General features: G+C 41.6%; 1 protein-coding gene across 2 annotated transcripts in view; it reads right to left on the reverse strand.

The window, feature by feature from the left end:
• Positions 1-2,366: 2,366 nt before the first annotated feature.
• LOC124796445 overlaps positions 2,367-25,993 on the reverse strand; it is a 58,160-nt gene continuing 34,533 nt past the window's right edge. Inside the window, exons 2-3 of one of the 2 annotated variants that reach the window (XM_047260644.1) lie at positions 25,472-25,717; positions 2,367-2,505 (exon numbers count right to left, since the gene is read on the reverse strand). In XM_047260644.1, the coding sequence (XP_047116600.1) occupies positions 2,465-2,505; positions 25,472-25,717 (287 nt within the window). In that variant the 3' untranslated portion in view covers positions 2,367-2,464. The remainder of the gene's footprint in view (positions 2,506-25,471; positions 25,718-25,993) is intronic. The other variant, XM_047260645.1, reaches the window with a different exon arrangement.

A 25,993-nucleotide genomic window follows, 5' to 3' on the forward strand; every position in this document is an offset into this window, starting at 1 on the left:
TGGGCTTACGTCATAAAGTTTAGTTGTTTTTTTGTACAAAGTGGGAATAAATATGTTCTAGTGCATTGAATGATATTCCAAGAGTAGCGTATTTTTTAAATAAGAAGAGAGAGAGAGCGAGAGAGTGAAAATTTCCCCTTCCTAGCAGTGAAATCTTCGGAGAAGCGTCCGGTGCTAGCAGAAGACATCGGTGCTGCAAGAAAGCAGAACCAGCATTCTTCAACAAGTAAGTCCATGAAAACACTTAAGCTGCATAGAGAGAGCTTAACATTACACTGGGCCACCGCACCACCAACTCACAAACATCTATGTATAAATATCTCTTATGGACTTCTTTTGTGTCTGCAGCTAGCTTTCAACTAGTTGACATTTCAGTATCAGAGTCCATGCTGTAGATGACCTCAATAACATCTACATGTAAAACGTTTGTGCCTAGCTGTCACCCGGTTCACATCTCTGTAAAAGTTCATCAGTATGTAAAGTTCTGCATTTAAAAGCCTGTGGGTATCTTTCAAAACATGAACATCTGTGTGTCGCCATCAGTTATAAAAAAATCTATTGTGTTTAGTAGCTGTGTCATGAATACCAACTTTGTGACATTCATCCATCAGAATTCGCTTATGAAAGTGCACTGTATAAATGTTGCCCCTATCAGAATGCTTAGTATTTTATTGGACATGTCTACTGTGTTTAACATTCTGTACGAAATCTTATCAACAAGCTGTTCATTGTGTTTTCAAGAGGGATAATAAATGTGGAAACCAGTCAAGTTAAATGAAAGGCATGTTGTATCCGTTATTTAAAAACTTGTTATAAAACCCAGCTACAGCAGGAAGATGGATATTTGAGAACTAGCTTCCGAGGGTCATAAAGAAATAAAAAAAAGGGTCGTTTTATCTCCTGCACCTTCAGCAGTTCTGAATACTGATGAGTGAAGGAAGATTAGGGCTTAACATCTCACCAGTGAACAGAACCCGAGCATAAACAAATGTTGGAGAAGACCATGTCCTTTTGCTAAGCAACTCCACGGTATTTTCCTTAAATGATTTTAAGGAACTGCAGAAAACCTAACTCTGGATTGTCTGGCAGGAATTTGATCTGCTGTCCTCCCAAATGCAGGTCAATGTCTTAACACTGCACCACTTTGCTCAATAGTGTTGTTACCCATCTTGGTGGGTGTGAGGAGGGAGAGCAAATAATTGTGGCAGTGGGGAGGAAGGAAAGATGTGTAGGCCAAGAAGGAAAGTATTAGGAAAGGGGAGGCACGTGGCTCTTAACAGCAGTGGAAACATAATTAATTCCAATTTTCTAACCACCACTAACTGCTAACTGCCTATAATCTGATTCACAAATGATGGCGGTCCATGGACAGGGATTGCAGTGTTGCCGGTTTGAAGGAACAGTTGCAGTATGCGCACACACATCCTCTGTGCGTGAAGAAATAAAGTCTCCTACAAATTAAGTCTCTCACTTGCTTATGTAGAATTTGTTGCTTTCCACCATTATTGGCCATGACCGCTGGAAACAAATGGAATAAAAATTCAATAAATAATTCATTACAATCATGTTTAATCTCACATTGGCTATGACATTCACAGCTGATTGCTCAGAACACTACTGAACACTCATTGTCTGTCAAAGAATGTGTGACATAGGTCAGCAGAACAAGCATTAACCTGACTGTCATCATTCGTGACTACAACAGTGTTCCCCCCCCCCCCCCCCCTGTTTTCGTATGACTGTGTGTATCTGCACATGTGATGTCTGTGTGTGACTTTATATTAGGAAAAAAGAAGAAGCTCAAATGTTTGTTCTTTTTATCATCTAGTATGTATATGTGTGTGTTCGTGCATGCCTGTGCATGTGCATGCACACGCCACACATCAATCCATTACAGTTGAGTAATGGCCTCTGCCAATGGCTGCTTCTCAAATTAGTCTTAATGATTTCTTGGACTGTAGTGTGTCATCTTGAACTGATTTTATTTAATTGTCATTTCAGAAAATGTGTAACATCACTTAACAGACTTTTTAAATCGTATTTTGTTGGTTTAGTTATTCAGTTGTAATGTTTCACTAGCATACTGCACAAGTGAAGTTGTGTTCACTTCCACTTAACTGTGTCACACATCTTTTTCACAAGAGAAGTGTCTGCTAACTACGGAAACATTCTAAACTTTTTCAAGAGCATTTGAAAATACAACTGTATTACATCCCTCCAGTGCAATCAAAAATATCATACAAACCATTTTTCAATGTCTTGTTTTTACCGGGACAAACTGATACTGTTTGTAATTGACATCACATGAAACTCAAAGACAGGTAGACTGTTTGTGATGGTGTAGAGAAAAAAAAAGAAATGTGCTGTGTGATTTCAGATATCTCTGTTTATTGCTTCATTTTATGATTATGGAACACTGATTACGGGGTAACTGGATGACCTTTCTTGGCACCCCATTGGTGGCTCAATAATGCTTGCTCATCACGTGGTGTGCAGCTTCACACTCTGCAACAGAATCATAGGAGATACACAATGAATTAATCAAACACCAAATTCTCATATTTTTACTGATTCCAGCTATTAAACTGTTTCTCTATAGGGTCACTGCATGCAAAGTGGTCTAGATGTTCCTCATTACCATCATAGATTTTGATGAAATTTTGTATGAATAATTGAACATGTTCCCAGTAAACATTTGTAAAGCATCATGATCATTAGGTTGGTACTTTTGCAGATATAATCATTTGTTGTCTCCAATGTGCAGCTATTAGAAGTGCAACCATGAGTTCTCAGCAATTTTTGAGACCAGAATGAGATTTTCACTCTGCAGCAGAGTGTGCGCTGATATGAAACTTCCTGGCAGATTAAAACTGTGTGCCCGACCGAGACTCGAACTCGTGACCTTTGCCTTCCGCGGGCAAGTGCTCTACCATCTGAGGAAAGCTGTAAGAGAATGAAAGTTTGTAATCTAGGACCTTGTATTGATTGGTAAGTTATTATGAGCAAAGTTTCAGGTTTACCTCGCAATTGCTTCCACAGATACAAAAAGGTAACCTTCACATTTAGTAAGGAGTCTGTTTTCTTGGCAGACATTACTTAACCTTGTCATCCTTTTTGTTGCCTTATATGATTTTATTGCAAAACCTAACAGTTTGTAGGTCGTTTAGAACATGGTATTTCTAATGAAAACAGTCTAAAAGAATTTGCAGACGACTTTGTTGGAAAAGTGTTACAAAAGCAGCCATTTTTGGTGTTTGTAGAAAAATCATCAACTTTGCCCTCAGTTTGTAAACTATGGTATTGGAAAGTAGTAGAAGAATTAAATTTTATGTTCTAAGTTGTATTGGTAAGTTATTATGTACTAGGGTTCAGGTGTATCCTTCAATATCTTCTGGAGGTATAAACTAAATTTCACATTTCCTTCGAGCAGGTATTTTTACGGCCAACTTCATATCAAATTGTTCATATCATAATCATTCAGGAAACCTTTTTTTGTTATTTTATTTAAGAAAGTGCAAAAAGTCGTACAAGATGGCCTAGTTTTGTTTCTTTCAAGAAAAAATTTCTGGAAATATTATGCCTCAAATTTGCTGAATATTTACGGGCGCACATTTAATAGCTGTATTATGGGGTCAATCAAATGACTGTATCACCAAACTTAATTAATAACTGTGAAACTTTACCAGTGTTCTTTGGGATCATGTGCAAATGTTCACACAAAATTTCAGCAAAATCTGTGACTGTCGTGCGGGGACGTTTTCCGACATTAGACCACTTGGCATGGAATGGCCGGTACACTTAAACACTATTGTCTTTTCCAGAGAAAATTGCACATTGCATGTGTTAAGTTTTAACACTATGTTGATAGACAGAACACTTGTTCAACTCTGACAGGAAAGACAGAGAAATTGCCACATTAGACTCTTGTGTTAGTCACTTAGTCCTAAAGATTATGCTACTTTAATATAATATCAGCATTGTTTCTTTCAGTCTGGACAAACTTGTCTGCCACTGCTTCCTATCAGCACTTAGGGCATATGTAGCCTAACAAAGATGCATCAAGAGAGAGAACAATAAAGAACAAAAGGTGGTCTCACATGGCCTAAGCCAATTAAAATTGAAAGTTTCTTGGGTACGGCACCATGTCATATTGTAAATAAAAATCACTGATGAAACCAACATTTTGGCCACAGTTGTAGTGGCCTTTGTCAGGGTTTACAGGTATATTTTGTTGTTCAGAATTCATTATAAGAAACATGCTGCCGACATTACAGAAACAACTGACATATTGCTAATGCATGTGAGGGATGGCTCGGTACCGATGCCAGAAACATTCAGTGTGAGGTTGGGCATGCTGCAAGATGAATCCTCCCCCATCTACCCTTCTCACCAGAGCTCAGTCCATGTGACTTTGAACTTGTTCCACAACTGAGGAAACCATTACATGGGAGGCACTTTGCAAACAGAGCAAATGTTTTCATGGTATTTTGGCCGACATGTGACACACACTGATGGCAATGCCAATGGCGTTTTTCGCCTTCCCCTTCATTGGCAATGCTGGGAAACTAATTTGAAGCACAGTAGTTGATTCTGACTCATTTTTGTTCCATTTGTGCTTGTGCACAATAAATTTACACAGAGTTCCAATGTGTGTGTTTAATTTCAACCTTTACTGTGACCTCCTGTACTGGAACCCTAATTCATGTTGGCATTGAGACACATACTGCCATACCAGTCCAGTGCACATCATGAAATTGTTGCATTATCGCAAGATATACCACAGTTGCCAAGACTTGTGGAATGACCCTTACATTTTGCCGTGATTGCTCCACTGAGCATGAAATTACATCACACTTTTAACAACATTGACATTCCTGGGATCTTGAGGTGGAGAGAGAGAGAAACTTAATTGTATTTGGTTTCCCAAGTTGCTGAGAATGGGAAACTGCTGTTGTCTACTGCATTTTACAGTCTATGATGTGACTCGTAGTCATCAGTGAATGGAGCGTAGAGTTTTTCCTCATGCTGGACATAGGCCATGCAGTGGCAGTTGCTCACCTGTAACGCTCACGTCTTTTGTTGTTAGTATGGCCTGTTGGGTTCTCACGGCTGACAGCTAGGATGGTGCAAGCTTGAGACTATCCTCTCTATTCATAGATGTTTTAATATTTTAATGGCCTCCCTGCTCTGCTCACCATCCATACTTGGGAACCGTATAAGTTTTGTTCGGCCACTGCAGATTTGCTGTGCTGCCCAAACTGAATGGAGTGCTCATGCTCCAATACGTACATTGCTACTGGCCTTCCAGATTCACTTATATAGACTTCTCCACAGTCACCTTGTACATGCCAGCACTGTACAGAGCATCTACCTCATCCTTGGTGGAGCCAAGAACATCCTGGATCTTGCAGATGGTGTAAAACACAGACTGGATGCCAACCCTGAAAAGATGTTTACCAATGCAGGTGGCAACATTCTTCACATAAAGCAAGTGCACTGCTGGCTGCAGTTTGTCAGTTGTCTGCTTATCTTGTTTTCATTTTTCCTTGCCATCACTGTGTGGATTGATTTGAGATTGCATCCATTGGCCAAGAACATTGTTTGCAGCCTTTTATGCTCAGGTGTTATACAGTGGGGATCACTTAGGTAATGCACGTGAACAGTCAACGAATGACCAAATTCTTCTGCATTGGGCAATGGTGGGATTGGGCATATAAATATCTGTTCATACGAACTGGCTTCCGATAAACTATGTACCCTAGTGTGCCATCCATTGTCTGATATTCTTCCGTGTCTAGGAATGGTACAGCACAATTCTCTTCTACTTTGAGAGTGAACTGGATCTTCTTGTGCATTTTGTTCGAATATTGTCTCACTGTAGCCAAAATGACGTTCACATATCTCAACCAACAACTTGGGCAAAAAGAAGCTGAATAAATTGCTTTTGCTTCAGAGGCCTCTGTGAATATGTTAGCTGCTAAAGGGGATAGGGGAGAATCCACTGTCTACACTGTCTATTTGGCCATAGTATTTTCCTTGCAATTTGAAGTATGTTGATGACAAATAGAAATCAGCCATGTCACAAATGTCTGGCACAAAATGCTCTTGTAGGATGCAAACACTTTTATGTACTGGCACATTTGTAAATAGTGACCTTACGTCAAAGCTGATTATGATTTCTGTGGGTAGAATTGTTTCCCCTTTGTGTGTTCTATTGAGTGCCAAGTTCTGTTTTGCCAACTAGAGGTCTTCATTTGTGGGCTTGACACTTTGCCAAATTGTATGGAGGTGAGTTGACCCCATTTACAATTAGTGTAAAGGATGAGTAATTTTGTCACTCTATAAATAATGTGTGTAACTGGGAATGAGATCCTTGGCTGTATGAGCATCAGTTCTTGAATCCTTGATTCAGGTCTGTGGCCACTGAACTATCTTAGCCATAGAGTCAATCCTCAGTTCACCTTGTCTTTGTACTGCATGGTATACAAGATCACAGTAGCACTGATTTTACCTGCTTGTAATATCACAGTTCCATTGTTCTTCTTTAACTCTGTAAATAATTACCCTTTCCTCCCAGCTAAGGTTGTTCTTGAGTGGCTTGGCTCTTAGTTAAATTCTAACAGTTTCCTGCCTAATTGTCTCAGTTTCAATTGCATATATGTGCCAGAGTGCTGCTTCCATGGACTCAATGATTTCTTCTGTGTGGATCTGTTTGGGAGTAACTGCGAAGTTCAGTCCCTTAGCCTTCTTCCTGAACATTTCCAATCAGCAGTAACTGTTGTGATATACAAATTCCCAAACAATTGTATTTCAGACTGGTATGATGGTTGACATGTCAGTCAAACTTTCAGGCCAGTGAAGTAATGTTAGCTTTCACCTGTGAAGAAGTTTTGCACATTTCCTGCTGAAATAGGGTATTTGAATTTGCCTGAAGCTGAGATGGTGTTATAGGCTCTAAAACCTTTCTGATACATCATAACATTTTCAGGTTGCCATCAGTGCATAGGGATTGAGATCAAAACGATTGCACTTCACACTTAACCATTATTCTAATCAACAATTGTGACTACCAGATTTTGGCTACACTGTAGTACTGGTGGAAGCAGGATGTAGCCATTACACTATGTTGATCTCTCAGCCGAAACTCTTTGCCTTTACAAATGTCTGCTTGTGTCTGTGTAAGTGCGGATGGATATATATATGTGTGTGTGTGTGTGTGTGTGTGTGTGTGTGTGTGTGTGTGTGTGTGTGCGCGAGAGTGTATATCTGTCCTTTCTTCCCCCTAAGGTAAGTCTTTCCGCTCCCGGGATTGGAATGACTCCTTACCCTCTCCCTTAAAACCCACATCCTTTCGTCTTTCCCTCTCCTTCCCTCTTTCCTGATGAAGCAATCGTTGGTTGTGAAAGCTTGAATTTTGTGTGTATGTTTATGTTTGTTTGTGTGTCTATCAACATGCCAGCGCTTTCGTTTGGTAAGTTACATCATCTTTGTTTTTAGATATAATAAATAATAGTTTAACCTTGTTTATTTGCAGCCCTCTGCCAATGCATCTGACTGTCTTTCCCTGCTCCTCTCCTATTTTGTTCCTTTCTTCCCCCAACTCCCTGCCCCACAGCCTCCTGATGTTGTGCATGTTGGCAGTCTAACCCCTGCACACTCCACCAGACAGTGCTCATCTCTCTCCACACACACACACACACACACACACACACACACACACACACACTACCCATTCCCTGCCACCTCCAGATTTCTGTGTGCATCCTTCGTGTGTGTGTGTGTGGGGGGGGGGGGGGGGGAGGGTGCTGAAAGCTATATGTGAGTGTGTTATAATCATGCCTGACTGCAACTGGACATCTCTTCTTTGTGGTAAGTAGCACTCTATCTTTTCCTACATTGTTAATAATATAATGTAGTTTACATAGTAAAATTAGCTGCAGCATCATTTCCTTAGGGCTAGCTGCAGTTGTGCACTATGCTGTGCTGTAGTATACCATTAAAGAGCTTGTTGCTTAGCATTAGATAGCGCAAACATATGTGAAGGCCATGTTAGCTCGGTGTTTGACAGTTATTCGAAGTGCAGCTGGAGGGCTTCATGCCAGCTGTTAATTTCGTAATACAAACTTCTCAGGAAACTTCCACATGTTGGTTATACACCGTGAAATCTGTCGGACATAGCTCCCATTGATATTTCTATAAAGCCAATGGCTTTTGCTATAAACCCTGCTGATGTTTGTGCAAAGCTGTTTGTAATGCTATAAACCAGTTTGGGAAGTACACAAATATATAAAAAAGTGTTGGAAGATATTGAAAAGTTATGGAAGTACAAAAAAAATTCATAAGTGTTGAAAGTATCATAAATGACTGAAAAGTATTAAAACAGTCAGTATTTTGTTATGAAGATCTGAAACATTTTTGTTACATGAAGTTACACAGCTCACAGTTAATGATGCAAATGATTCTTGCACATGTATTTAAGTCAAGCCATCAGGAGACACACTAGGAGATAGCATAAACATGTCCTTGAAAATGCATGTGCAGATGTCTGCAAGTCTCAACTTGCCTGAGAGCTTTTTGAGAAAGGAGGAAGGTATTGTAGATCTTATAAGCAAGGCTGCCAGTAGTGGTTTGTCACTAATGGTGTTGCTGGAACTGTTACCTACCCTGTTTGTGACTGTCATCAAGAGATTTTGTGTATACACATACACGTGCACATACACTCTTCAGCTTCAAAATGTAATTATGAAGGTCATTACTACCAAGTCTCAGCTGTTACACTTTCTGTATCACTGTGTTCCCAAAGCTTAAGAGAACCTTCTACTTAAATTTTGCAGCTGCAAAACTTATCCATGAAAATTAAAATACTGTGACATCTCTGTTTGCAGGCTGTTGGTGAAGAAGAGGAGCTGCTATGGATTCAGTAGTATATATTGTAAATAAAGGGTGAATGTCATACATGGCACATTAAAATCAGTGACAATACTCTTGAGCAGATTTGCTTGAATTTTGCTTTTACAATCCAAAACCTACAAAAACTTCTTTACACATATATTCTAGTTTTCTACAATAGAGTACGAAAGTTCAGTCAGCCACTTAAGATGTCTTCCTTGTCTGTAAATGTTTACTGCCTACCTCAGGGAAATACACTACTGGCCATTAAAATTGCTACACCACGAAGATGATGTACTACAGACGTGAAATTTAACCGACAGGAAGAAGATGCTGTGATATGCAAATGATTAGCTTTTCAGAGCATTCACACAAAGGTGGCGACACCTACAATGTGCTGACATGAGGAAAGTTTCCAACCGATTTCTCATACACAAACAGCAGTTGACCGGCGTATCCTGGTGAAACATTGTTGTGATGCCTCGTGTAAGGAGGAGAAATGCTTACCATTACATTTCCGACTTTGATAAAGGTCAGATTGTAGCCTATTGCGATTGCAGTTTATCATATCGCGACATTGCTGCTCGTGTTGGTCGAGATCCAATGACTGTTAGCAGAATATGGAATCGGTGGGTTCAGGAGGGTAATATAGAATGCTGTGCTGGATCCCAACAGCCTCGTGTCACTAGCATTCGAGATGACAGGCATCTTATCCGCATGGCTATAACAGATTGTGCAGCCACGTCTCGATCCCTGAGTTGACAGATGGGGACGTTTGCAAGACAACAACCATCTGCATGAACAGTTTGAAGATGTTTGCAGCAGCATGGACTATCAGCTCAGGGACTATGGCTGCAGCTACCCTTGATGCTGCATCACAGACGGGAGTGCCTGCGATAGTGTACTCAACGACGAACCTGGGTGCACGAATGGCAAAACGTCATTATTTCGGATGAATCCAGGTTCTGTTTACAGCATCATGAGGGTCGCATCCCTGTTTGGCGACATCATGGTGAATACACATTGGAAGCATGTATTCGTCATCGCCATACTGGCATATCACCCCTTGTGATGATATGGGGTGCCATTGGTTACAAGTCTAGGTCACCTCTTTTTCGCATTGACAGCACTTTGAACAGTGGATGTTACATTTCAGATGTGTTACGACCCGTGGCTCTACCCTTCATTCTATCCCTGCGAAACCCTACATTTCAGTAGGATAATGCACGATCGCATGTTGTAGGTGCTGTACGGGCCTTTCTGGATACAGAAAATGTTCGACTGCTGCCCTGGCCAGCACATTCTCAAGATCTCCCACCAACTGAAAATGTCTGGTCAATGATGGCTGAGCAACTGGCTCGTCACAATACGCCAGTCACTACTCTTGATGAACTGTGGTATCATGTTGAAGCTGCATGGGCAGTTGTACCTGTACACACCATCCAAGCTCTGTTCGACTCAATGCCCAGGTGTATCAAGGCCGTTATTACGGCCAGAGGTGGTTGTTCTGGGTACTGATTTCTCAGGATCTATGCACCCAAATTGCGTGAAAATGTAATCACATGTCAGTTCTAGTATAATATATTTGTCCAGTGAATACCTGTTTATCAGCTGCATTTCTTCTTGGTGTAGCAATTTTAATGGTCAGTAGTGTATATATGAGAAGCAGAGGAACAATACATAAAATTCAACAAATAAGGCAATCTGTATGCGGATATCGATTGCTTACTACAACTGGGTGTTAGTGATGAAATTCATGAGCACAAATCATGTAGTGTTGCTTTCTACATGCACTGTAATTACAGTGTGGTATGTCCAGAGTTTCAGTTGTACTGCGTTACTGACTATATTGGGTTTTTTGACAACAGTATAAAAAATTACTTGCTGTGAAACAAGCAGATGAATCATAGCCTTGGAGAGGAGATAAAGGTTTGAGCAGCAGAAATTTTCCATGTGTGCATGAATGGCTCAAGAAAACTGGCGTGCAACACGAAGATCATTGTCATTTTACAAGCAGATTTCAAGGAACTGCACATGCTAGCTGTATTTTAAATTACAGACATAAGTTTATAGTGCCTGTTGTTTCACAATATGATGAAATACAATGGTCATTTTGTAGTTATGAAACTCTGCAAACAAGTGAAACAAACTGAACATAATAAAATGTGAAAATAAATTCAGGCCATATTTCTATGATTGCATCAAACATGAAAAGGTGTAAAATATGTACTAAATCTACTGGAGTGGAACACCATTGCAACATAAAATTCTGATTTATCCTTTCTGTAGAATGGTGTTCCCATGTGAGTATGTAACTGGTGAATCAGTTTTGTTGGATGAGCAGTTGCCACCAACTGAAGCATTCAGAATCATGCAGGCTGATGAAACAACTATCCAAGAATTTGAGTACCAAGGAGGGTGCAAGGCATTGTGTGTATCTGAATGGAGACAACAGGGAATTTCTCTGATTTATACCTTGTATTGGCTAATGTCTTTGAAAATTTCCACACACTCTGTGTCAAAATGCACAAACTGGATCCAGTCCATTATGTGACTTCACTTGGTTTAATGAGGGATACCTTGCTGAAAACTACTAATGTAAAATTAAAGCTTATTACAGGCTCAGAACGATCAAAATTTGTTGAGTATGGTGTCAGAGATGCTATATTGTTCACTGTTAGCATAGGCATGCTCCTGCGCATAATAGGTTCATGGCTGATTATACTGAAAATAACAGCAAATCTTATATGACAATATTATGATAAGGATAGATACTCACCACATAGTGGAGATGTTAATGTTGAGTCGCAGACAGTGGGGAAAAATCTGCCAAAAGATCTTCTTCAGATTTAGACAACATAAACTCTCCCATTAATGCAAACACAACTCAGACACAAATGCCCACTGGATTTAGCTGCTGAGCCCATTGGACATGTGTGCATGAGTTGTGTTTGCACCAGTGTGTGTGTGTGTGTGTGTGTGTGTGTGTGTGTGTGTGTGTGTGTTGTTTTTGCTGTCTACTTCAGAAGAAGCTCTTTTGCTGAAAGCTTACATGCATAGCAGTTTTTTTTTCTTTTTCTTTTTGGTTTTTTCCCCTGTCTACGACTCAACATCTTCACTATAGTAATCAACAATTTTTGTAATATTGTCATTATTCAATGATGGATTTTCCATTGTTTAATTAATCTTATAATATATCTCTTGATGTTAATAGCCTACTGTTGGGAAGTGATGCAGTACCTAACACTTTCTGGTATTGCAAGGCTCTCTATCGACAGTTTTGAAGTACTGAGCGTACCTTATGAGTTAGACATATGTTACATTTTAGAAGTAGACCTCATGTATTCAGAAAATGTCATGAACTTCACTCAGATCTGCCTTTATGCTGAAATCAAGTGGTACCCCTGACAAACAAAAGCCAGTAATTGTAAAGAAGCTGATTTACACATTATACAGTAAAAAAATCATGTGATTCATTACAGAAATGTAAAGCAATGTCTGAATAATTATCTTATTTTAAGAAAAATTCACCAGACATTATCATTCCCTCAGTCTTTTGCATTCATATGTTTCACAGCATTAATAACAATATACTGCTTTATCCATTAATTCAAAATTAAGTTAATGGATTAACAGTGTTTTTAGCAATATGCAAAAAATGAGATGTGAAGTTAGCAATACAGTGGGAAGCTAGATATGGAACCGCTGATCTGACTGAAAGACCAAATTTCAAGTACAATGTCATATTTCGTGAAAATTTGCTTACTATTGAAATAAGCTGATTTAACATTGTTTTTAACAAATCCGTTGCTGTATAGATGGTTATTTTAGATATTTATAAGGCACATCTTAGAGTCCCATTATGGGTATAAGTTAATGAAATCTTGAGTTGCAGACTGGCACAATGAAAAGACTAGTACATATAACCTTTCAGCCATACCCTCCTTCAAAAAAGAAACACGCACACACACACACACACACACACACACACACACACACACACACACACAAGGAAGCAGACCTCACACTATTGACTGCTATCTCCAGCCACTACAGCCAGACTGCAGTCTTTTCATAATATTGTCGATATACCATCCTGGACTTTCCATTGTTTGAAATTGTTAAAATGTATTACGCAGACACAGCTTAATATACTACGTAACTATCTCAAACATTTATGATGTTATTAAAAGTAATGTTCATAGGTACTGTAATAATTTGGGTTACCCTCACAACATTATATATAACATACCAAGTGTCAGTAAAAAGAAAGTGGGTGTAATGAAAGATGAATTATCAGGGGACGTTATTACAGAATTCATAGGACTGAAACCAAAACATATGCTCCCAAAACTGAAACACCATGTGTAATGTGTAGAACAAAAGGTGTGAAACATTATTCAGCTAAGGAAAGAAGCAATGGTTATTACTGAGAATGTGTATTAAATGATGTTGATATATTGACTTTGAGTATATAATTTGATCCTAGCTACATACAGTAAGCAATGTGAATTGGCATTATTGGCAAAAGATGATAAATACTTCATACTCAGTGATGGAGTGTTGAGCCACCCAGATAGCTGTGCACTGTAGCATGCAGCTTCCAGGATTCGGGAAGATGTGCTGATCCTGTATCAAATTTGCCTGGCAGATTAACCATGAATGCTGGTGTGCAGGCCAGGCTGAAAATGGTTTGCAGGCTGTTTCTCACATCCAACAGGGTGAATTCTGCACTGCTACCCATGTCTCACCACAGCTACACAATTCTCAGACATTTTGAGAAATGTTCCCACACTTTTGCATGGTATAACATAGATGCAGATAGATGGTGTGCACAAATTCTGTCCTAGGGAGCAAGAAGGGCATTTGGTCATCTTATACCACTAACATTTCCAAACCCAGATTAACATGCTGATCCCATGAATATACGAAATGAAGATAAAGAAAAAGAAGCAGATTCAATGAAAAAATGAGGACTATAATATGGGGTAATTTTTGAGAAGATGTGGCTAGTCGGCAGCTGTTTGCACATCAGAAGGTGATTGAAAACTGATGAAGAAGTCTTGTATTATGATAATGAAAACATGATGCACTGGTTGTAGGTGCACAAAAGAAGTGATTGATGTATTATGCAAAAAAAAAAAAAAAAAAAAAAAAAGATCCTAGAATAACATACTGTGAACCATATATCTTAATGTTTTCCTTGTGATCTATACCTAGGTGACCAACATTTGGTCACAGTTGTAAGGGAGATACTCAACATCTGAGCATAATTTTAAGGGAGAATTAGTTGCAATAAATTTTAATTGCAGAACTTCATTGCATTTTCTTGTAATGTGTGACAAAGGAGATATAAATATTAAAAAAACTAACATAGTTTGCTTACTTGTGAAATGTTGTTGTGTTATGTGACTCAGTTGGGAAATAAATAACATAACAAGTGTTTTTAAACATGGATGTCTCTATCATCCACTTTTGCAAATCCTTGTTACTTCCATATGTTGTTTATACCATAATTGCTGAAAGGTATGAGATGAACACATCCATGGGTTGTCAGTATTGAGTGAGAAAAAGTAAACATTCTTCCTCTCATGACCCCTCTAGATGCATAGGCAATGCCTTTTTCTCCACTACTCGGGTTTCCCTTGAGGCTTACTATATGTTGACTGTACACCGAGCAGCCAAAACATTATGGTCGCTGCCCACCATGATGTTGGCTTATACCTGGTGGCATTGCGTGCACTTGACATGGTAATAGAAATATGTGAATGGAGCAGACACAAACAGGGGATCACCGTAGTGAAGATATGGGCTGCAAATGGAGAAATCCTTTGAGATAAATGACTTTGACAAAGGGCAGATGATTGTTACACAGAGCCCATGAATGAGTACTTCAAAAATGGCGAAGTTGGTTGAATGTTCACATATTACTGTTGTGAGCATCTACAGAAAGAGGTAGGACAGTGAAACTACCACTAGGTGCCAAATGGTTGGGCACCCATCACTTTCACAGAACATGGGGTTCACAGGCTTGTCTGCTCTGTAAAGTAGGATACAACTCTGCCAAAAGAGCACAATATCAGTGCATGTGCAAGTGTTTTGGAGCACACCTTTCATCGTACTTTGTTGAACATGTAGCTCCACAGCAGACCACACCTACGTGTTCACATGTTGACCCAACAACATTGCTAGTTGTAATTTCAGTGGGCATGGGACCATTAGGATTCAGCTGTCAGTCAATGGAAACATGTTGGCACTTCAAGTGAGTCACATTTTTGCTACACTAGGTTGCTGGTCGTCTCCACAAACATTGTCATCAAGGGAATGGAGGCTTGAAACACGCAGCATGCTATGGATGCAGGCTGGTGAGAGCAGTATTGTCATATGGGAGACATTCTCCTGCACTTGCATGGGGACTGTGGTAGTAATTGAAGGCACACTGGCTGCTGCGAACCACCTGCATCCCTTCATACTTGATGTCTTCCCCGATGGCAACATTACAATTGTTCATGTCTCAGAGCCAGAACCATGCTACAGTGATTTGAGGAGCATTGTAATGAACTCACGTTGATGTATTGGTGGCCAAAGTTGCCTGAAGTGAATCTTATGGAACCCATCTGGGTTGCTATGAGGCACATAACTGCGTATGCAAATCAGTGGCCTGTTATTTACACGAATTACATGACCTGTGCATAGACATCTAAACCCACATACTTCCACAAACCTACTAACAAATGGTTGGATCCATAATATGCAGGATTGGTGATGTATTTCATTCCAATGACAGACAAACAAGCTATGAAGCAGGTGATCATAATGTTTTGGCTTATTAGTGTAGTATTGATAATTATATGAAAACTTTTCAATATCTGTCAGTCAGGCAATTTGAACTACCAATAGTATTTCACAAGATGTAAAGTATTGGAGGAACAGGTGGTCAATAAGCAAGCTGCGAGGATTAGAAAGAAATTGCTATAATATGGGACAGCTGAGAAATATGGGAGAGTTGGTCAACCTGTCTGTAACTACCATATCCTTCATGGCAGACATAGAACCAAAGTATATACCTGTTACAGTCTTCCAGGTGAACAATTAGACACTCACCAGTGGATGAGAATGTTGTCATATCTCTTTCCCATTCTTTTCATAGGAAGCTGGTGATGGACTGTTTCATTTTTATGGCAGTAAAATACTGAGCTGTTATTGAGAGAGCTGTGTCTGTGTTTTGGATTAGTAGTTTTCTAGTTAGTCTATTTCCAGGAAAGTTGGTGGCTTAGGAGATTGGAGAGAAGAACAAGGCTAAGTTCTAGGGGAGTGATGACCTCACATGTTAAGTCCCATAGTGCTCAGAGCCAATTGAAGCATTTGAGGAGAACAAGGAAAAGTGTGTGGTGTAGCACTGTGGGGTGGGAAGGCAGAGGAAGAAAGGTGTTCAGTGAAATATTTTATGCATTGCATTCTTAATGTTGATTATCATAAAGCATGATTCTTCTACTGTTGCTTTGTTTTTGCGATACAATGAAAACGTTGCAGGAAGATTTGATGATTTTTCCTGGTTTTTATGATTTTTCTGCTTGAGTCTGCTCTCAAGGGAAAGGATGAATATCTATAAACAGAAGGGCACAGAAAACTACAAACAGATAAATTTTTTTTTAAAGAAAATCATTTAGTCAGAGAAAACAGATCTGTCGAAATGAAAAATACTTTTTGATGTGATTTGTCACTTAAAAAAATAAAAACGACAAAGTAAAAAGGCACTATTTACTTCAATGCAAATATTTTTTGACATTTTTACAGGGTGGGGCAAATAAAAGCGGCTCGCAGAACAGACTTCCAGGCTACAAAAAATCACAGCAGAGTAAAGGAAATACAGTATTAACATGGCCGTAACAGATGTGGCAAGTGACCACCATTCATCTGTTGGCACTTTTGGGTCCTGGTCAGCAAGTTGCTGAAAGCGGATTGAAGCTGCTGGAATTGCTGCAGTCACATCCGAAATGTTCTGCTGCAGACTGTATGGATTGTTGCGATACAATGAGACTCGAGGGCACTCCACACAAAGTAATCTTAGAGCGAGAGATCAGGTGACCTGGGTGGCCAGCTAGGATCTGCTAAAAACTCTGACAGGTGTGAAGATAGCGTAAATGTGCTCCAAGATTCGGCAGGCTGTATGGACAGTTGCTCCAATCTGTTGGAAGTATCTGTCGGTCATTTCCTCCTCCATTATTGCTGCCACAAATTTATGTCCAATTGTATCCACTCATCTGGGCCAGTTTTATTTGCTCCACCCTATACGTAGGCTGATATACTTTCTCAATAAAAAAAAAATGTTGAATGTTGATATTCTGAAATGTTTAGATGGTACTTTTCTTATTCTTTCAGTTCTCTGCAAGGTGGAGAATTTATCGTATGGTTGTTGTTGTGGTCTTCAGTCCTGAGACTGGTTGATTTCAGCTTTCCATGCTACTCCATCCTGTGCAAGCTTCTTCATCTCGCAGTACCTACTGCAACCTACATCCTTCTGAATCTGTTTAGTGTATTCATCTCTTGGTCTCCCTCTACGATTTTTACCCTCCACGCTGCCCTCCAATACTAAATTGGTGATCCCTTGATGCCTCAGAATATGTCCTACCAACAGATCCCTTCTACTAGTCAAGTTGTGTCACAAATTTCTCTTCTCCCCAATTCTATTCAATACTTCCTCATTAGTTATATGATTTACCCATCTAATCTTCAGCATCTTTTTGTAGCACCACATTTCGAAACCTTCTATTCTCTTTTTGTCTAAACTACACTCCTGGAAATTGAAATAAGAACACTGTGAATTCATTGTCCCAGGAAGGGGAAACTTTATTGACACATTCCTGGGGTCAGATACATCACATCATCACACTGACAGAACCACAGGCACATAGACACAGGCAACAGAGCATGCACAATGTCGGCACTAGTACAGTGTATATCCACCTTTCGCAGCAATGCAGGCTGCTATTCTCCCATGGAGACGATCGTAGAGATGCTGGATGTAGTCCTGTGGAACGGCTTGCCATGCCATTTCCACCTGGCGCCTCAGTTGGACCAGCGTTCGTGCTGGACGTGCAGACCGCGTGAGACGACGCTTCATCCAGTCCCAAACATGCTCAATGGGGGACAGATCCGGAGATCTTGCTGGCCAGGGTAGTTGACTTACACCTTCTAGAACACGTTGGGTGGCACGGGATACATGCGGACGTGCATTGTCCTGTTGGAACAGCAAGTTCCCTTGCCGGTCTAGGAATGGTAGAACGATGGGTTCGATGACGGTTTGGATGTACCGTGCACTATTCAGTGTCCCCTCGACAATCACCAGTGGTGTACGGCCAGTGTAGGAGATCGCTCCCCACACCATGATGCCGGGTGTTGGCCCTGTGTGCCTCGGTCGTATGCAGTCCTGATTGTGGCGCTCACCTGCACGGCGCCAAACACGCATACGACCATCATTGGCACCAAGGCAGAAGCGACTCTCATCGCTGAAGACGACACGTCTCCATTCGTCCCTCCATTCACGCCTGTCGCGACACCACTGGAGGCGGGCTGCACGATGTTGGGGCGTGAGCGGAAGACGGCCTAACGGTGTGCGGGACCGTAGCCCAGCTTCATGGAGACGGTTGCGAATGGTCCTCGCCGATACCCCAGGAGCAACAGTGTCCCTAATTTGCTGGGAAGTGGCGGTGCAGTCCCCTACGGCACTGCGTAGGATCCTACGGTCTTGGCGTGCATCCGTGCGTCGCTGCGGTCCGGTCCCAGGGCGACGGGCACGTGCACCTTCCGCCGACCACTGGCGACAACATCGATGTACTGTGGAGACCTCACGCCCCACGTATTGAGCAATTCGGCGGTACGTCCAGCCGCCCTCCCTCATGCCCACTATACGCCCTCGCTCAAAGTCCGTCAACTGCACATACGGTTCACGTCCACGCTGTCGCGGCATGCTACCAGTGTTAAAGACTGCGATGGAGCTCCGTATGCCACGGCAAACTGGCTGACACTGACGGCGGAGGTGCACAAATGCTGCGCAGCTAGCGCCATTCGACGGCCAACACCGCGGTTCCTGGTGTGTCCGCTGTGCCGTGCGTGTGATCATTGCTTGTACAGCCCTCTCGCAGTGTCCGGAGCAAGTATGGTGGGTCTGACACACCGGTGTCAATGTGTTCTTTTTTCCATTTCCAGGAGTGTATTTATTGTCCACATTTCACTTCCATACATGGCTACACTCCATACAAATAAATTCAGAAAAGACTTCTTGACACATAAGTCTGTGCTCGATGTTAACAAATTCATCTTCTTCAGAAACACCTTCCTTGCCATTGCCAGTCTATATTTTATATCCTCTCTACCTCGTCCATCATCAGTTATTTTGCTCCCCAAATAGCAAAACTCATTTACTACTTTAAGCATCTCATTTCCTAATCTAATACCCTCAGCATCACCCGACTTAATTCGACTGCATTCCATTATCCTCGTTTTGCTTTTGTTGATGTTCACCTTATATCCTCTTTTCAAGACACTGTCCATTCCATTCAGCTGCTTTCCAGGTCCTTTGGTGTCTCTGACAGAATTACAATGTCATCGGCGAACCTCAAAGTTTTAATTTCTTCTCCATGGATTTTAATTCCTACTCCAAATTATTCTTTTTTTTCCCTTTACTGCTTGCTCAATATACAGATTGACTAACATCGGGGATAGGCTACAACCCTGTCTCACTCCCTTCCCAACCACTGCTTCCCTTTCATGCCCCTCAACTCTTATAACCGCCATCTGGTTTCTGTACAAATTGTAAATAGCCTTTTGCTCCCTGTATTTTACCCCTGCCACCTTCAGAATTTGAAAGAGAGTATTCCAGTCAACATTGTCAAAAGCTTTCTCTAAGTCTACAAATGCTAGAAACGTGGGTTTGCCTTTCCTTAATCTGCTTATTAAGATAAGTTGTAGGGTCAGTATTGCCTCATGTGTTCCAACATTTCAACGGAATCCAAACTGATCTTCCCTGAGGTCGGCTTCTACCAGTTTTTCCATTCGTCTGTAAAGAATTCGTGTTAATATTTTGCAGCTGTGGCTTATTGCACTGATAGCTCAGTAATTTTCACATCTGTCAACCCCTGCTTCCTTTGGGATTGGAATTATTATATTGTTCTTGAAGTCTGAGGGTATTTCACCTGTCTCATACATCTTGCTCACCAGATGGTAGAGTTTTGTCAGGGCTGGATCTCCCAAGGCTATCAGTAGTTCTAATGGAATGTTGTCTACTCCCAGGGCCTTGTTTCGACTTACGTCTTTCAGTGCTCTGTCAAACTCTTCACTTAGTATCATATCTCCCATTTCATCTTCATCTACATCCTCTTCCATTTCCATAATATTGTCCTCAAGAACATCGCCCTTGTACAGACCCTCTATATACTCCTTCCACCTTTCTGCTTTCCCTTCTTTGCTTTGAACTGGGTTCCCATCTGAGCTCTTGATTTTCATGCAAGTGGTTCTCTTTTCTCTGAAGGTCTCTTTAATTTTCCTGTAGGCAGTATCTATCTTACCTCTACTGATATACACCTCTACATCCTTACATTTGTCCTGTAGCCATTCCTGCTTAGCAGTTTCGCACTTCCTGTCAATCTCATTTTTGAGATGTTTGTATTCCTTTGTGCCTGCTTCATTTACTGCATTTTTGTATAAAATGCAGTATCTCTTCTGTTACCCAAGGATTCCTATTAGCCCTCATCTTTTTACCTACTTGATCCTCTGCTGCCTTCACTATTTCATCTCTCAAAGCTACCCATTCTTCTTCTACTGTACTTCTTTCCCCCATTCCTGTCAATTGTTCCCTTATGCTCACCCTGAAACTCTCTACCACCTCTGGTTCTGTCAGTTTATCCAGGCCCCATCTCCTTAAATTCCCACCTTTTTGCAGTTTCTTTAGTTTTAATCTACAGTTCATAACCAATAGATTGTGGTCACAGTCCACATCTGCCCCTGGAAATGTCATACAATTTAAAACCTGATTCCTAAACCTCTGTCTTACCATTATATAATCTATATGAAACCTGTCAGTATCTCCAGGCTTCTTCCATGTATACAACCTTCTTTTATGGTTCTTGAACCAAGTGTTAGCTATGATTAAGTTATGCTCTGTGCAAAATTTTACCAGGCGGCTTCATCTTTCATTCCTTACCCCCATTCCATATTCACCTACTACTTTTCCTCCTCTTCCTTTTCCTACTATTGAATTCTTATCACCCATGACTATTAAATTTTCGTCTCCCTTCACTAACTGAATAATTTCTTTTATCTCATCATACATTTCATCAGTCTCTTCGTCATCTGCGGAGCTAGTTGGCATATAATCTTGTACTACTGTGGTAGGGGTGGGCTTCATGTCTATCTCGGCCACAATAATGCGTTCACTATGCTGTTTGTACTAGCTTACCTGCATTCCTATTTTTTATTCAGTATTAAACCTACTCCTGCATTACCCCTATTTGATTTTGTATTTATAACCCTGTAGTCACCTGACCAGAAGTCTTGTTCCTTCTGCCACTGAACTTCACTAATTTCCACTATATCTAACATTAACCTATCCATTTCCCTTTTTAAATTTTCTAACCTACCTGCCCGGTTAAGGGATCTGACATTCCACGCTCCGACCTGTAGAACGTCAGCTTTCTTTCTCCTGATAACAACGTCCTCCTGAGCAGTCCCCGCCCAGAGATCTGTATGGGTGAGTATTTTACCCAAGAGGAAGCCATCATCGTTTAACCATACAGTAAAGCTGCATGCCCTCGTGAAAAATTACGGCTGTAGTTTCCCCTTGCTTTCAGCCGTTCACTGTACCAGCACAACAAGGCCGTTTTGGTTAGTGTTACAAGGCCAGATCAGTCAATCATCCAGACTGTTGCACTTGCAACCACTGAAAAGACTGCTGTCCCTCTTCAGGAACCACACGTTTGTCTGGCCTCTTAACAGATACCCCTCTGTTGTGGTTGCACCTACGGTACAGCTATCTGTACCGTTGAGGCATGCAAGCCTCCCCACCAACAGCAAGGTCCATGGTTCATGGGGGGGAGGGGGCATATGGTTAATGTCAAGAATATATGCTCCGGATTTTCCTTATGCCATAAATAAACTCTGTTGCTATTGCTAGTTCCTGTATTCTGTTTCTGCACTATATATACCTTTTTGTAAGAATGATACTCCATCATAAGCTCATCTTCCGCGTTTGGATTCCAAACTGCACAACAGACAGGTGTCACAACGCGCGCAATTTTGGCACCAGTTTCTAAATGAAAACCACCACTCGTGACAGATGAAGAAGGACTAGAATGAGGACAGTACAATGCCATTCAGCTGAAACTGAAAATTAGTCACGTGACATCCCTCGCTTGTTACTTTGGAGACACCATACTGGATTTACTTATTTCATTGTTTTCATGTTATTAGTAGAATGTTAAGACAGTAAGCCGTTTCCAGGCAAGAGCATGTTGAAGATTTATCACACACATCACTCTTGGTTCGATTATAGTTAATGCCAGTAAATGACACAATAGTGGTAAAAGCCTTGAGGAGATCCCGAGATTAACTATAAAAATGCTTGTACGTGTTCACTTAGGTCTTGTTGTTAGAGACGTGAATTTACAAAGTCGAAGAAAGTTGGTTGACATCCTGCAACATGCCGAGGGGTTCTAGGTGCTACAGTCTCGAACCGTGCAACCGCTATGGTCGCAGGTTCGAAACCTGCCTTGGGCATGGGTGTATGTGATGTCCTTAGGTTAGTTAGGTTTAAGTAGTACTAAGTTCTAGGGGACTGATGACCTCAGATGTTAAGTCCCATACTGCTCAGAGCCTTTTTTTTTTTTTTTTTAAATCCTGCAACAAGCTAATATTTCTTTTTTCCTTTAATCTTCACATTTGTGACAGATTTTTTCTTATTCATGTAATAGAATTATCTTCTACAGTGTGGATGAGCAACTGGCGGCCCACGGGCTGCACTTGACCCGTGATTGGTTTCAGTCAGCCTGCGGAAGAAATTTGTGGGATGAGAGAGAAGAGAATGAGGTGCTCACATTGTGCTCCACCCGGGATATATCTTAGAATATTTCCATATTAACATTATTAAATTATTCATGTCCGTCATGGAGATATTAGAACACTGCAGCTGTTGCTACTGAAGGGAATTTATAATGAATTAACCGCTATAAATTGCTTTTCTAGGTGTTTATTTTTGCATGACGATATTTCAAATTGCTTGGTATCCCATCTTCAGATGTTTACATTTATTTCCGTGTCGTGGACTTCGTTTTCTTGCTAACAGCTATCCAGAATTTTGTATCTTTGCTGTAGCTTTGCAGGATTTTGCAAAAGCAGTTTCGAGGCAGCTACTGTAAAACGTGGTAAGTCAAGAAACAATGTTCACAGCACGTAAGTAAACGTAAACACATTAAGACGGTATGAAAACAAAATGAATGTGCTCTCAAAAATGGATGATTTGAGGAATAATTTGTGGGCATGGCATGATGAGAAATGGATGCCATTCATGACGGTGCATTAGTCCATAAAAATTAACGTCACAGGTGCTAAGTTTCGACTTTATGAACTAGAGGAGCTGCTGTCACATTACGTGATGATGCAGGCAGCTACACTACTGGCCATTAAAATTGCTACACCAAGAAGAAATGCATATAATAAACGGGTATTCGTTGGACAAATATATTATACGAGAACTGACATGTGAGTACATTTTCACGCGATTTGGGTGCACATATCCTGAGAAAGCAGCACGCAGAACAACCACCTCTGGCCGTAATAACGGCCTTGATACTCCTGGGCATTGAGTCAAACAGAGCTTGGATGGCGTGTACAGGTGCAGCTGCCCTTGCAGCTTCAACACGATACCTCAGTTCATCAAGAGTAATGACTGGCGTATTGTGACGAGCCAGTTGCTCGGCCACCATTGACCAAACGTTTTCAGTTGGTGAGAGATCTTGAGAATGTGCTGGCCAGGGCAGCAGTCGAACATTTTCTGTATCCAGAAAGGCCTGTACAGGACCTGCAACATCCGGTCGTGCATTATCCTGCTGAAATGTAGGGTTTCGCAGGGATCGAATGAAGGGTAGAGTCACAGGTCGTAACACATCTGAAATGTATCGTCCACTGTTCAAAGCGCCGTCAATGCGAACAAGAGGTGACCAAGACATGTAACCAATGACACCTCATACCATCACGCCGGGTGATACGCCAGTATGGCGATGACGAATACACGCTTCCAATTTGCGTTCATGGCGATGTCGCCAAACACGGATGCGACCATCATGATGCTGCAAACAGAACCTGGATTCATCCGAAAAAATGACGTTTTTCTATTGGTGCACCCAATTTCGTCGTTGAGTACACCATCGCAGGCGCTCCTGTCTGTGATGCAGCGTCAAGGGTAACCGCAGCCATGGTCTCCGAGCTGATAGTCCATGCTGCTACAAACGTCGTCGAACTGTTCGTGCAGATGGTTGTTGTCTTGCAAACGTCCCCATCTGTTGACTCAGAGATCGAGACATGGCTGCACGATCTGTTACAGCAATGCTGATAAGACGCCTGTCATCTCGACTGCTAGTGATACGAGGCCATTGGGATCCAGCACGGCGTTCCGTATTACCCTCCTGAACCCACCGATTCCATATTCTGCTAACAGTCATTGGATCTCGACCAACGCGAGCAGCAACGTCGCGATACGATAAACCGCACTCGCGATAGGCAACAATCCGACCTTTATCAAAGTCGGAAACGTGATGGTAAGCATTTCTCCTCCTTACACGAGGCATCACAACAACGTATCACCAGGCAACGCCGGTCAACTGCTGTTTGTGTATGAGAAATCGGTTGGAAACTTTCCTCATGTCAGCACGTTGTAGGTGTCGCCACCGGCGCCAACCGTGTATGAATGCTTTGAAAAGCTAATCATTTGCATATCACAGCATCTTCTTCCTGTCGGTTAAATTTCGCATCTGTAGCACGTCATCTTCGTGGTGTAGCAATTTTAATGGCCAGTAGTGTAGTTTTTATGTTTGTATGTGACTCAGGCCTGCTGGTCGCGAAAGGTTGCCCACGCCTGTTCTACAGTATCGGATGTTATTTGCGTAGAAGAGTACACAGTCTCAGGAATGAGTTTCTTCAATTTTGTGTCTTTAGTCTGATTAAAAATCTAAAGATGAAAGTCCTCGTTACAAATATGTTTTTTTTTTTCTTCCCCCGGATACATCGAGATTTCAGAGGGTATGGTTAGACAGCAACCTAAGAGGACAGCTTAAATTTCTGTGATTGAAACGAGCAAGTGGTTAGGCAGGAACCTTAGGAGCACAGCTCAAATTGCTCGCAGCAGTGACATATCTATTTGTGATCGTGTCCTGAACAACACTTTCGTAAATTTGGCGGTCAAGACAAAGATGGCACCACACAATGAGTGAGGGACGTCAAGTGACCCGAATGCCAGCCGAATGCGGCTGTAGCGTCCTGCCGTCCTTACGCTGTGAGGGTGGTGGGTGTGAGGGGTTGGGGTGGCACTTACCCCTCCCGTACAGGCAGATTTCCCGCTGCCAGCCGCAGCAGTTGACGAACTCGCGCAGCACCTTGCGATCGTGACCCCATCCGCCGTCACACCAAGCGACCACGCGGTTCATCTCCAGTGAGCACTCGCCGGGGCACTTGCAGTTGAGACACTCCATCGTGCAGTTGTGTGCGCAGTCCGGTGGACACCAGCCGCCCTTCTGCCAGGGGCTGTACCCTGCCGCTACTGTCGCCACAGCCACGGCTGCTGGCGAGACAACACACGGCACGTGGCATTAACAGCAAATGATACAACCAATCAACTTTTAAGCTGAAAGGGCGCGAGGAGAAATTGAATAACATAACAAGAATAACGTGCAAGTCAAAGAGAATCTACACAGGTGTCCAAAATTTAAGCAACAAGATGGCGTTCTGTTCAATGGACAACCATGCCATCGACACCGGCCGACGTGGTCGAGGGGTTCCAGGCGCTTCAGTCTGGAACCGCGCTACCGCTACGGTCGCAGGTTCCAATCTTGCATCG

This window comes from Schistocerca piceifrons, chromosome 4 (assembly GCF_021461385.2).
Source record: "Schistocerca piceifrons isolate TAMUIC-IGC-003096 chromosome 4, iqSchPice1.1, whole genome shotgun sequence".
NCBI classification, from domain to species: domain Eukaryota; kingdom Metazoa; phylum Arthropoda; class Insecta; order Orthoptera; family Acrididae; genus Schistocerca; species Schistocerca piceifrons.